At 63.1% G+C, this 12345-nt stretch overlaps 3 protein-coding genes across 8 annotated transcripts in view; 2 read left to right on the top strand and 1 right to left on the bottom strand.

The window, feature by feature from the left end:
• ABCA2 (ATP binding cassette subfamily A member 2) overlaps positions 1-3946 on the top strand; it is a 28815-nt gene extending 24869 nt beyond the window's left edge. For all 6 annotated transcript variants that reach the window (XM_061353016.1, XM_061353015.1, XM_061353017.1 and 3 more), the window contains 11 exons: positions 265-397; positions 545-662; positions 767-945; positions 1231-1372; positions 1676-1810; positions 2031-2134; positions 2329-2421; positions 2669-2771; positions 2925-3062; positions 3273-3479; positions 3844-3946. In XM_061353016.1, coding sequence (XP_061209000.1) covers positions 265-397; positions 545-662; positions 767-945; positions 1231-1372; positions 1676-1810; positions 2031-2134; positions 2329-2421; positions 2669-2771; positions 2925-3062; positions 3273-3479; positions 3844-3879 — 1388 coding nt within the window. In that variant the 3' untranslated portion in view covers positions 3880-3946. The remainder of the gene's footprint in view (positions 1-264; positions 398-544; positions 663-766; positions 946-1230; positions 1373-1675; positions 1811-2030; positions 2135-2328; positions 2422-2668; positions 2772-2924; positions 3063-3272; positions 3480-3843) is intronic.
• A 2077-nt stretch (positions 3947-6023) lies between these two features.
• On the top strand, positions 6024-9037 carry CLIC3 (chloride intracellular channel 3). Its single transcript, XM_061353030.1, has 6 exons — positions 6024-6252; positions 6862-6971; positions 7651-7776; positions 7904-8010; positions 8229-8404; positions 8661-9037. The coding sequence occupies exons 1-6, from the start codon at positions 6142-6144 to the stop codon at positions 8820-8822; spliced, it is 792 nt and encodes a 263-aa protein (XP_061209014.1). The 5' UTR covers positions 6024-6141; the 3' UTR covers positions 8823-9037.
• A 676-nt stretch (positions 9038-9713) lies between these two features.
• On the bottom strand, positions 9714-12336 carry PAXX (PAXX non-homologous end joining factor). The gene is made up of 7 exons (XM_061353031.1): positions 12209-12336; positions 12061-12121; positions 11530-11564; positions 11271-11461; positions 10663-10734; positions 10135-10228; positions 9714-10028 (listed from the first exon to the last, which is right to left on the bottom strand). Exons 1-7 carry the CDS (start codon positions 12292-12294, stop codon positions 9989-9991), a joined length of 579 nt encoding a protein of 192 aa, XP_061209015.1. The 5' UTR covers positions 12295-12336; the 3' UTR covers positions 9714-9988.
• Between the last annotated feature and the right edge of the window lie 9 nt (positions 12337-12345).

Here is a 12345-nt window from a genome sequence, read left to right as displayed (position 1 = left end):
GCACAAGGGACAGTTTTAGGGTAGGATCTGACAAATCCATCCCAACTCTCAGTGAGCTGATCCACCCTACTGAGGCCGAGAAGTTGGAAGGTGATTTCAACAGCCCATGTGCTGTGAATGGAAATCCTCGTGCCCAGGCAGCTGCGGCGGGGAAGGGGACAGAGCAGGACAGTGTCATTGTCCCAGACCAGCTCAAGACATGGAGCAGGGTTATTCCCACAGTAGGGTGTCCCCAGCTGCTCTCTCCTCTTCCTCCCACTCCAGGGCAGTTTGATAAAATGAAATCACCCTTCGAATGGGACATCGTGACGCGGGGGCTCGTTGCCATGACAATCGAAGGCTTTGTCGGCTTCTTCATCACCATCATGTGCCAGTACAACTTCTTCCGGAAGCCCCAGTGAGTGTGGCTGGGCACTGGGGGCAGGCTGGAGGGACACCCATGGGAAGGGCTTTGCTGTCAGGGCCCCTTAGCTCCAGGCTGCCCCTCCTGTGGGTGCAAGCCGGGAGCTCCCCTACACTCATCCCCACGCCCGCCCTCCTGCAGGCGGTTGCCTGTCTCCACCAAACCAATTGAGGACGACATCGACGTGGCCAACGAGCGGCACCGGGTCCTGCGCGGCGATGCTGACAACGACATGCTGAAGATTGAGAACCTCACCAAGGTGCAGCCACGGTGGGGGATGTACCAGGGATGCAAGGAGACACCTGAGAGCAGTGGGGTACAGGTGTCTCCGGGTGGGCTGAGTCCCCATCCCCTGCCCCACAGGTGTACAAGTCCCGCAAGATCGGGCGCATCCTGGCCGTGGACCGGCTCTGTGTTGGTGTGCGGCCCGGGGAGTGCTTTGGGCTGCTGGGTGTCAATGGAGCGGGCAAGACCACCACCTTCAAGATGCTGACAGGGGACGAGAGCACCACTGGTGGAGAGGCCTTCATTAATGGGCACAGGTTGGGCAGCATGAGCTGGGTGGGAGGGAGGTGGGCACTGCCTGCTGTCCTGGGGATGAGGTGGGGTCTCCCAGGATGAGTGTGCCCATGTGGTTCTTTGGGAAGCTGCAGCTATGTCCTGCTGGGCTGACCATCTGGGAGGTGGCAAGGGACACCAGCTCTCAGCCTCTTGTGGGTTACCTTATAGAAGGTACTCCAGTATAAAGGCATGTGAAAGTGGGGGTGAGCAATGGGGTGCTCCTGAAAAGCCATTTCTTCTCCCCACGGCCCCTTCCTTTCCCGTAGCATCCTGAAGGAGCTCCTGCAGGTCCAGCAGAGCTTGGGTTATTGCCCCCAGTTCGATGCACTCTTTGATGAGCTGACAGCCCAGGAGCACCTCGAGCTCTACACCCGCCTGCGTGGCATTCCCTGGAAGGATGAGGAGCGGGTAGGAGCCTGGGTGGGCGACATGGGCTGGGGTTGTGCCATGAGGATGGCATCTCAGCAGCCTCCATCAGGGCCCTGAGCCAGTGCTGGTGCCCTCATGGCAGAGCCGTCTTGCTGGTGCACACACATGGGGTACCAGGGGCAGGCACACATGCTTGCAGGTCCTTACCGACACTTGGGGCTCCCCTGGCTGGCACATGGCTTGTGGTCCCCTTGGCTGCTGGCCTGTGCCATGGAGCTCAACTGTGGAATTGCTGCCAGCTCTGCCTTGGCAAGGTGATGGCAGCAACCCCTGTGCTTGCAGGTGGTCAAGTGGGCCCTGAAGAAGCTGGAGCTGACCAAGTATGCGGACAAACCTGCCAGCACCTATAGCGGGGGCAACAAGAGGAAGCTCTCCACGGCTATTGCACTGATTGGATACCCAGCCTTCATCTTCCTGGTGCGCCCTGGCCTCCAACACCCTGCCCATGGGATCCTCCTCCCACCCACCGCCTGTCCCTGGGGTTGGCACTGTGCAGGGTGGAGAAATGCCCCCGTGTGGGAGCTGCCTGCCCCCAGCTCCACCACGTGTTCTGGGCTGTGGGGTGGGCTGGTATGACAGGAGGGGAAGGGCAGGGTACCAGGGGCTGGCATGTTTGAGGATGCTCTCTGTCCCCCAGGACGAACCCACCACGGGGATGGACCCCAAGGCACGGCGCTTCCTCTGGAACCTCATCCTGGATGTCATCAAAACGGGGCGCTCCGTGGTGCTCACATCTCACAGGTTCAGGGGGCTTCACACTGGGCCTGTGGTGCCTCTGGGTGCTGTGGAGTGGGGAGGTCTCTGGACCCTTGGGAGCCTGGGACACCCTCTTGCCTTTTGCTATCCCTTGTGGTGAAGCCACCGGGGTAAAGGTGTGGGGAGTCCTCTACTGTGTGTCCCCATGTCACCCTGCTGATGCCTGCTCTGTCTCCCAGCATGGAGGAGTGCGAGGCGCTCTGCACCCGCCTGGCCATCATGGTCAACGGGCGGCTCAAATGTCTTGGCAGCATCCAGCACCTGAAGAACCGGTAAGAGCCCAGTGGGGATTCGCATGCGCTGTGGGCAAGGGGTAGTGGTGTGGCACCCATGGTGAGATGTCAGTGTGTGTGTGAGCGCTGCTTTGAGGGTGAGCAGGGGACAAGCTCACTGGAGCATCCTGGCACTGTCCTCGTGGGTGCAGTAGCTGACGGGGGGCATCGTCCTCTTCCATGGGGTCCTTCCCCACCGAGGTGCAGGTGGTGGTGGGTCCTCACGGGGTCCCTTGTCCCTGTGCAGGTTCGGTGATGGCTACATGATCACAGTGCGCACCAAGTCCAGCCTCAACGTCAAGGAGGTGGTGAGGTTCTTCAACCGCAACTTCCCCGAGGCTGTCCTCAAAGTGAGCTCCCTGTGATGGGGGTGCAGTCCCCTGCCAGCCCCTGCCTCAGGACATAGGCAGCTGTCATCCTCCAAGGGACACCTCTGTGGGACCCCTGCAGGGGACAGGAGGGGTCAGGGAGCGAGGGCTCAGGTGTCACCTCATGTCCCACAGGAGCGGCACCACACCAAGGCCCAGTACCAGCTGAAGTCGGACCAGATCTCACTGGCGCAGGTCTTCAGCAAGATGGAGCAGGTGGTGGACGTGCTGGGCATTGAAGACTACTCTGTCAGCCAGACCACGCTGGACAATGTGAGACTGGGGATGGCGCGGGCTGCTGGATGTGCATCACCAGGGAGGGTGCCCGTGCCAAAGTGCCTGGCAGAAACTGCCTTTGGGATGGGAGGTGGAGCTAGGTGGGAGCATGTGGTGGCCCCAGCCCGTGGGATGCTCTGGGGCCTGTCTCCGGTGTCACTGATGGTGGGCACGGGGTGGCCCTAACTCTTCTGGCCCTGTCCCCAGGTATTTGTGAATTTTGCCAAGAAGCAAAGTGACAACCTGGAGCAGCAGGAGACGAGCCCAAGCTGCGCCTTGCAGTCACCCCTGGAGCGTGTGCTGAGCCTGCTGCGCCCTCGGGCTGCCCCCACTGAGCTGCGGGCCCTGGTGGTGGAAGAGCAGGAGGACCTGGAAACTGACGACGAAGGCCTCATCAGCTTTGAGGAGGAGAGGGTGAGGAGAGGTTGCTCCAGATGTGGGTGTTCCTGATCCCAGCTTGTCCCTGGTGCTGGGCACCAGGATAGGGTGCTTGTGGAGTCTCCCACATTAGAGATACTCAAGGCCCGCCTGGACAAGTCCCAGTGTGATGTACTCTAGGTTACCCTGCTCTTGCAGGGGGGTTGGACCAGATGATCTCTTGAGGTCCCTTCCAACCCTTGGGATTCTGTGATGCTGCAGCACCAGGCCTCTTCTGGGGGTGGGGCCAGGGTTGGACCCAAGTGAGGTCTCGGGTGGCAGGTGATGCCCAGCAGCACTGGGTGTTCTGGGCAGAGCAAGCAGTCCCCAGCCAGCCCCTAAGCCTACTCCATGCCCTCAGGCTCAGCTCTCCTTCAACACGGACACTCTGTGCTGAGACCCCGGTGCAGCCATGTCCCCCAGCTGTGAAGCCACCGAACCCTTTCGGCCTCTCCCCTCTGCGCTGCTGAGCAGAGCTGGAGCCACGTGCCAGGGATGATGTGGTGCATGGACCCCCACGAGCCAACACAGCCAGCTGGTCCCCTTCAGCTCTGGGGTGCCAGGGCCACCAGCTCACCCAGCCAGCACGTGCCATGGATGGAGACTGTGAAGAGAAGGACGTGTGTCTGCCAGTGCCACCGGCCCTGCCTGCTGTGTGGCACAGTCGAGGCCTGTGAGTGGTGCCTCGTCTTTGTACCCATCCCTTGGACCCCGGCTGCAGGGACACCCCCCAGCACTGTCACCACCCCAGGCCTAGCCCCAGCAAGGTCAGAGGAAGGATATGGCTTTTGCCTTGTTTCCATCATCCCTGGCTTGGCATTTGCCCTTGGGTAGCTTGCAGTCCAGTACCAGGGCTCTGGTGCTTCACCCCAGGTTGATTTCTGTCACAAATGGGGTGGCATCAGTGATCTGCTTGCCCAAGGCAGGGTTTCCCCACTGGAGCATCCTGCCCAGTCTTGCCACACATGTACTGGGCACTTGGCCCCATCCCGGGGCCAGGCAGGGGGCACGTAGGATGGCAGGGGGTATTTCACAGGGTATTTCACATGCTGGCACCAGCTGTTTCCCCCCTCTGCCCCCAACCACATCCCTCCTCCCAGAGCCACTCACCCTGCCTCCTGCCACCCCACCACAGGGCACTGCTGCCATGGGGGCAAGTTGTGCCCCCTCTTTCTCCCCTTTGCCACTCATAGCTTAGTGTTTGGCCCTGTGCAGGAGCCACCTGCATTGGTTTTTTATTGTTGGGGCACTGGTGGGACTGTGAGAGGGGTTGCTGCACCCAAGGATGGCTTTAGAAGCCTTGGGGTAGAAGGACACGACAGCACAGCCTGGTGTGGGTGCAGTGCCTGGGCTGGTAGGGGGACGATGGACTGTGGCAGCAGGGCTGTCAGTGCCCCTCCTTTCTGCAGAGGGGCCTGCTGCCTTGTCACCCACAGGGACCATGCAGCACCCCCAGCCTGCAGTGACCCGCAGCTGTGCCCAGAGGTGGGGTGACTGCCGGACCCATGACACGGACCCCAACCACCCACCCCTGCATGCCCTATGTTCTGCAGCAGCCAGGGGACCTGCCTGCCCCTTCTGCCTCCTGGCACGGGCTCAGCAGGAGGCCCGGGGCTGGCTCCTGCCATGGGCAGCACCTAGGGCTCAGTCACAGGAGCAGGGACAGCCTCTCCATTGTCCCTGTGCCCCTGGTCCCCTCCAGTCCTGTATGCCACCCGCTCTAGATTGTGATACAAAATACAGTATTTTCAATAGGGGAACCTGGGGGGAGATGAGCTCTATTTTCAGATTTTTCAGACCATATTTTTTTTATGGCATACAGGACAGGGGCACCCTGGGGATGAGCCAGCTTGGGGCCAGCCCTTTGCCACCAGGGCAAGAAGGGATGGTGTCACCTTTGGGTCCCAGCTGACCTCAGTGGTGGCACCCCGAGGTAGAGCCATGATCTGGCCAGGGCTTTGTGCCTGCCCCACTGCCAGGTTCCGGGTGGGCGCTGGCACTGGAGGTGTGGAGCATCCCCATAACCCTCCCATTGCAGAGCTGCCCCCACCCTATGCGTGCCACTATCCCCGTGCCCCATGGCTTTTGGTGGTCAATGGAGATGCAACCTGGGTAGCCGTGGTGGCACAAACCCCACTGGGAGCACCCTGAGGGTGGCGGTGGGATGGGAGCAGGGGTAGGGGTGGTTGCTGCCTTAACACTATTTGCTTGGTTCAGTTTGGCCTCGCCTCCGTCTTGCCTCCCTTGGCACGTCCTTGGCCACCAGCCGCGGGCACAGTGCCGGTGCCGTGCGGGGCACGGGGCGAGGACGCCTCGGAGGAGCCTGTACATTGCTAGCAAAAGAAACAAAGAGATTAAATGTGAAAAATAATGATCGTTTTAAATAAAAAAAAATAACTGGAGCCAGCAAGAGCGTGTGGGTGCTGATGGGCAGGGGCTGAGGAGGGGGGGGGGTCACAGTGCACAAGCAATGGGCAAAGGGAGCTGGGCCCCACACAGGGCTGCACCCAGCACTTGGCATCTCCAGGGTGGGTGGTGGAGCTGGCTGGGGGCACAGGCAGGAGCTGCCCGTGCAGGGCTGGGGCTGGGCCCCATGGCAGGGCGGCCCTGGCTGCTGTGGGGCCAGGCATGGGTGGGAGCAGGTGCGCCCTAGGGAGGAATGTGGGCTGGGAGCAGGCACGGCTCTGGGGCGCTCACGGCACCGCCAGCACTCATCCAGGAGCCAGCACCCGGCATGGCCGAGAAACCCCAGATCCAGCTCTTCGTTAAGGTGAGAGGGGTCGGGGGCACCTCTGGCAGGGCCTCAGGCGTTGCTGGGCTGGTTTGGGTGTGCTGCCTCTGCCCACTGCAGCGCTCATGCAGTGCCATGGACAGCAGTGGGCAGCTCGGGGCTCTTCCCCAGGACACAGCATAGTGCTGCCTGTGGGCAGGGAGCGCTCTGGTGCTCAGCCTGGGGTGCTGGGCTGGGATACCCCCCCTACCAGCCCCCCAACTTCAGCATCCCCTGCCCCTGCCTCCACCCGGCCAGGGCGGTTTGCCTGGTTCCACCGGACAGGACGGGCCCGCCTGCGCTCACACCCGGCAGCGATGGGGCCATTGGCATCACCGTCACCCTTCTCCAGTACGGTCCCCACTGTGGTGGGTTCTCCCCTGCCACAGCTGCCCCAGGCCCCGTCTTCCTCAGCTCCGTGGGGCTGGGGTCCTCATGTCCCCCCGTGGGCCAGGGCCAGCACCTGCTGTGCCATTGAGGCTGATGGGGTGAGGCAGCAAGGCCCCAGGAGCTGGGAGGTGCTGGTGCCCTGCCCAGTACAGCCGATGCCAGAGCTGCTCTGTAGCCATGCTGGGCAAAGGGGCCACTGAGCTCTCCCTCTGCCCACAGGCAAGTGAGGATGGGGAGAGCGTGGGCCACTGCCCCTTCTGCCAGCGGCTCTTCATGGTGCTGCTGCTCAAGGGGGTGCCCTTCACCCTCACCACCGTGGATGTGAAGAGGTGAGTGATGCCTCCTCCCAAGGGGCTGCCAGCCCTGGGGTCACAGGCGGGGTGGACAGACTTGCCCTGGCACAGCGATGGGGGATGGTATGTCCCCAGCACCTTGGGAAGGGTGCAAAGGATGGGCACTGTGGGACCATGGCGACTGTTGTACATCCCCCCCCACTGTCTGAGAGGGGTTTGTGGGCTTCTCCCAGGGCTGAGCTGCAATAGGCACATGCTGAGGAGATGCAGTCCCTTTGCCCAGGACACTGCAGAGCCCTAGGAACTCATGAGGAATGGCTGAGGGACCTGGGGGGTTCAGTGTGGAGAAGGGTCAGGGGGGGGACCTGATGGCTGCCTGACAGGAGGATGGAGCCAGGAGGGGCTGGGCTCTGCTCCCAAGGAACAAGGGATGGGACAAGAGGAACCGGCCTCCAGCTGCACCAGGGCAGGGTTAGATGGAGCTGAGGAACAATTCCTGCCCCAGAGGGTGCTCAGGCATTGGAACAGGCTGCCCAGGGCAGGGCTGCAGGCACCGTCCCTGCAAGTGTTCACACAGCGTGGAGACGAGGCCTCAGTGCCATGGGTTAGGGGTGGCCTTGGCAGTGCTGGGGTAAGGGTTGGACTGGATGAGCTTAAAGGGCTTCTCCAACCTGGTTGATTCAGTGGTTCTATGATGTGTCCCCATCTCCCGCAGGGCACTGGATGTGCTGAAGGACTTTGCGCCGGGGGCCCAGCTGCCCGTTTTACTCTACAACGGCGAGGCAAAGACTGATACTGTCACCATCGAGGACTTCCTGGAGGACAAGTTGGGCCCGCCCATGTCAGTGGTGGCTGCTGCCCTGACAGGGGTCCAGGGGCCAGAGAGGGGCAGGACAGGCTGGGGGGGGGGGCAGCAGACAGCACATGAGCTCCTGCTGCCCCCCTCAGCTGTGCCTGTGTCCCGGCAGGTTCCCCAGCCTGACCCCGCAGTACAGGGAGTCCAGCCTGGCAGGGAATGACATCTTCCACAAGTTCTCCACCTACATCAAGAACCCGGTGCCTGCCCAGGACCAGGGTGAGCCACTGGGTGGGGACGGACACCTCACACAGCCTCTGGGGTGGCACCACCCTAGAGCCCCATCGGGTCACCCTGGGCCATTGCAGCCCTCCCCTGCTCCAGCCGGGGCTCCGGTGCCATCGCTCCCCACACAGCTCAGTGTGGCTGAGCCCAGGCATGGGGCTGGGCATGGGGCAGGAGCTGCAGCACAGCTGAGGGGCCCTGATGCTTTGCAGCGCTGCAGCGGAACCTGCTGCGGGCCCTGCTGGACTTGGATGAGTTCCTGAGTGCCCCCCTGGCGCACGAGCTGGCCCATGAGCCCCACCTCCGGGCCTCCCGACGCCGCTTCCTCGACGGGGATCAGCTCACCTTGGCAGACTGCAGCCTGCTGCCCAAGCTCAACATCGTGCAGGTGAGTGCTGGCACCTCAGCACCGTGCCCTGCTCCTCTCCCTGGCTCCCCAGCCCTGCCCCTTGGCGCCTGCAGCAACCCCTTGTTCACTTGCCAACCCCCATACCACCTCCATGCGACTCCTCATCCTGCATAGTCCCAGGGATGTCCCCTGCCACCCTCCTGCTTGTCAGTACCAGCCCCTGGCCATGGGGCCCTCAATGGCACACCCTGGGCATGCAGTGCTGGGCAGCGGCTCACCCCGTTCCTGCCCGCAGGTCGTGTGCCAGCACTACAGGCGCTTTGGGATCCCCAAGGATCTGCGGGGCGTGTGGCGGTACCTCAACAGTGCCAGGGAAACCAAGGAGTTCAGATATAGCTGCCCCAGCAGCGAGGAGATTGTACAAGCCTATCGCTCCGTGGTGCGCTCGCTGCAGTGAGCACTTGCCCTGGTCCTGCTGTGACCATCACAGCCCTGCCTGCACGCACTGGGGAGGGCAGTGAGCACAAGCTGTCAGCTGGCACCCCTACCTGGCATGCTGGCAGCTATCTGCACTGCACTGCACCCACAAATGCATTCTCACCTCTTGTGCCACCCTCTCAGCCCAGCCAGCACCCCCTCAACCTGCCCTGTGGTTCCTCAAGCATTGCAACGGGTACACCATCTGTACCAAAGCTGGGCAGTGCTGAAGACAAGGGCAGCAGCTGGGGAGGAAAAGCTGCTCATAGGGCAGAGGGCTGTAGGGCAGAGAGGGCAGTGGGCATGCCTGCAACCTCCCTTGGAGGCACAGGATGCCACCTGCCAGTCAGTGACCACAGCGGGATGTTCCCAAGCAGCTGCACCAGTGAGGGGAACCAGCACAGCCATGGCACAGCCCTGGGACTGGGGGGGCAGAGCATGGCACGGGTGGAGGACACGGCAGGGCCTCATCCCCTAGGCAAGGGGAGCAAAGGGCACTGTGCCCCCAGAACCTTTCATTAGGAAGCTCTCGGGAGCAGATTTGGGAGAGGGATGGGGATGAGACAGGGCAAGTCCAAGCCATGTACCAGAGCTCTGAAATCAATAAAGGCTTTGCAAGTTGAGACAAATGTGTCAGGAGTGACCAGCCTCAGCAGCTCTCATCCCTCACAGGACTTTACACCCCATTCCCAGTGCACAGCGGGGACTGGGCCCATTCTCCCAGCCCTCCTGGGAAAGCTCCAAGCACTCACCCACCAGCCCATTGGCACAAAGCTGTCAGGAAGGTGAACTCTGAGTCCCTGACTCTCCAAGGTCAGTTGAAATTGGCAACAGGATTCCCAAGCAAAGGAAAGGCAGAATGGGCCACCCATGGTGTCCTGGTCCCCAGAGACCAGCTGGCTAAACGTGTCTTTACTGGCAATAAGCACAGGCAATCTTTTAGTTACATGGCAATATAAAAGTTCTTTAAAAACCCCACAAATTCATGGCAAGCGAGGTAGGGAGGTGGCCCCTGCCAGCAGGGAAGACCTGCAGGGAACAAAGCCAGCCCTCTGGGTCCTGCTGGTCCATCTGTCTCCCCAGGTGCAAGTGAAACCTCCAGCTGCCAGAGCCGCAGTTGGCCAGGCTCTGGTAGGGCAGCACAGGTCAGGAGTCCTCAAAGTCTACTCCAGACGGTGCCTTCTTGCTAGGAGATGGAGGAAGCATCACACCCCCTGCTCCCATGCACTTACAGAGCACAGTTCATGGGACCTCTACACAGCCCGTTCACAGCACTTGGCCCCAGCACTCACCTTTTAAAGCCAGGATTAATGAGAGACTCCCCTGGGATCTTCCTCCTGGCTGGCAAAGCAGAGCCAGCACCCCTGTTCTTCCAAGGCTTGGGGTCTGCCTCGGTGAGGGACGCACAGGACAGGGATTACAAAGGGTCAGCCAGTTGCTCTGGTAACCCTGCAAATCCCTCTATGCCCAGGGGGAGTGCCCCGCAGCCCAGTCTGGCAGACCCAGCAAACACGGTGAGCAAGGAAGGGCCAAGCCTGGCCTCCTCTCCCAAAGGAGCAGGGAGACATGGACCTGCCACAGCTTCCAGCCCGGAGGAGCAGTGAAGCCTGACCTCCTCCTGGAGGCTACCTCATGATGCCTGGCACCTGACCTGAGCACAGCACATCCCAGACACCCACAAGACACCATGCTGACAAGCCACAGTCAAGGGGGCTCAAAGTGTCCTGGAGAGCCCATGGACACAGAAACAACAGCCTCCTAGGGAAGAGAAAACAAATAAACAGCAGGACCAGGGCAGGGGCCCCCTGGCAACTGCTTACCTGGCAGGAACTGCTGCTGGTTCTGGGATGGATTCTTCTCAGGGCTGCAGGAAGACGCCAGTGTCTCCACCACTGTTGAGACAAGAACCAGAGCCAGACCTTGTGACCGTACACACAGTCTAATGCAGCAAGCAGCACCCCAGGCCTTCCCTGCTAGTTCCCTGTCCTCTACAGCCAAACCGAGCCATGTTCTCCTCCCAGAACTCTCACCCAGGCTGCCAAAGCCCCAGGATCTTCCTAGGCCCCTAAAACAGAGACCTCTGTAAGGTGAATTCCCCCCCCAATGATGGGGCCACGGGAACAAGGCTGTTTCTGCACAGGGACACAACACTGCTCCCACACAGGAGCCCTTCCACCCGAGGTGATGAAATGCAAATCCTGGCCAGCTTTGGGAACTAAGCAGCCAACGAGGAAGAAGGCAGCAGCAGCACCTCTACTGCCTCCTGGTCAGTCCATGTGGGACCAAGGAGGAGAAACCACCTGGGGTGAGGCCAGAGAGGCCCGGAGCTGATCTGGCCCCCTCTGGGTGGGCGGATGATGCCACGAAGGCTGCAGGGAGCTGCCCACCCTCTCGCCCCTTTACCCCGATTCAATCGGCCCTCCCGTACCGCTGAGGCGTCTCTCCAGGCTCTCGATGCGCCCCGCCATGCCCAACAGCAGCGCCCGCAGCTGGCTCCTCGCCTCCTCGGCGGGCAGCGGCCGGAGATCCAGGGCCGAGCACGGAGCATCCCCCTGCAGCCGCAGCGTGCCCGGGGCCTTCCCCGGGCTCAACGAGGCCGCGCCGCGCCCCAGGGCTTCCCTGCCCGGGCGATCCAGGGTCAGCGGGGCCCGTAGCCGGGGCCGGTCCCCCCGCGCTCCCGCACGCACCTGAGCTTCGCGCCGTGCTCCTCCGGCTGGCAGCGCTGCACGGGAGGAGGGCAGGTCCCGAAACCGCTTGGTCCTGGCCAGGCCCCGGACCCCAGCCCCGGCTCCGAACCCCAGCCCCGGCTCCCGACTCCAGCCCCGGCTCCCGACTCCAGCCCCGGTACCCGGCCCCAGCCCCGGCCCCCAGCCCCGTCTCCCGACCCCCGGCCCCGTCTCCCGACCCCCAGCCCCGGTACCCGGCCCCAGCCCCAGCCCCTACCCCCAGCCCCGGTACCCGGCCCCGGCCCCAGCCCCGGCCCCGGTACCCGGCCCCAGCCCCGGCCCCCAGCCCCGGCTCCCGACCCCCAGCCCCGGTACCCGGCCCCGGCTCCCGACCCCAGCCCCGGTACCCGGCCCCCAGCCCCGGTACCCGCCCCCCAGCCCCGGACCCGCCCCCCAGCCCCGGCTCCGGGCCCCAGCCCCGGCTCCCGACCCCAGCCCCGGTACCCGGCCCCGGCCCCAGCCCCGGCTCCCGACCCCAGCCCCTGTACGTACGCAGCCCAGCTCCGGGGGGACGCCGAGCGTCCCAGCCCACACCTCCAGCGCATCGGTCACGCTGCGGAGAGAGCGGCTCAGGTTACGCCGGGGCTCCCCAGCCCCAGCGCGGCCCCGGCCCCAGCCGCACTCCCAGCCCCACACTCACTGGACACTGCCGCCGGGCCGGCAGTAGCACAGGTACCGGCACGACCCGGCCTGCAGCCGGTAGAAAGGCCCTGCCGGCTCCGCCATGGCTGTCGCGCCGGAAGGGGCGGGCGAGGCCGTGCGGGCCCTCGCTGCCGC

Source organism: Neopsephotus bourkii, unplaced genomic scaffold, assembly GCF_033783945.1.
Source record: "Neopsephotus bourkii isolate Nb327-2 ecotype Australia unplaced genomic scaffold, CSIRO-AGI_Nbou_v1 NB_659, whole genome shotgun sequence".
Classification (NCBI taxonomy): Eukaryota; Metazoa; Chordata; class Aves; order Psittaciformes; family Psittacidae; genus Neopsephotus; species Neopsephotus bourkii.
The sequence above is the reverse complement of the archived record's forward strand: the minus strand, read 5'-3'. Positions and strand labels throughout refer to the sequence as shown.

What these genes read in the sequence shown, in the direction of transcription:
- CLIC3 (XM_061353030.1), top strand. Translation starts at nt 6,142, where the DNA reads ATGTGGGCTGGGAGCAGGCACGGCTCTGGGGCGCTCACGGCACCGCCA. An exon ending in GACAAGTTGGGCCCGCCCAT is followed by an intron (nt 7,777 to 7,903) that starts GTCAGTGGTGGC and finishes GTGTCCCGGCAG; the next exon opens with GTTCCCCAGCCTGACCCCGC. An exon ending in GGTGCCTGCCCAGGACCAGG is followed by an intron (nt 8,011 to 8,228) that starts GTGAGCCACTGG and finishes GATGCTTTGCAG; the next exon opens with CGCTGCAGCGGAACCTGCTG.
- PAXX (XM_061353031.1), bottom strand. Translation starts at nt 12,294, where the DNA reads ATGGCGGAGCCGGCAGGGCCTTTCTACCGGCTGCAGGCCGGGTCGTGC. An exon ending in CCTGGAGAGACGCCTCAGCG is followed by an intron (nt 10,735 to 11,270) that starts GTACGGGAGGGC and finishes TTGTCTCAACAG; the next exon opens with TGGTGGAGACACTGGCGTCT. An exon ending in ATTAATCCTGGCTTTAAAAG is followed by an intron (nt 10,029 to 10,134) that starts GTGAGTGCTGGG and finishes TCCATCTCCTAG; the next exon opens with CAAGAAGGCACCGTCTGGAG.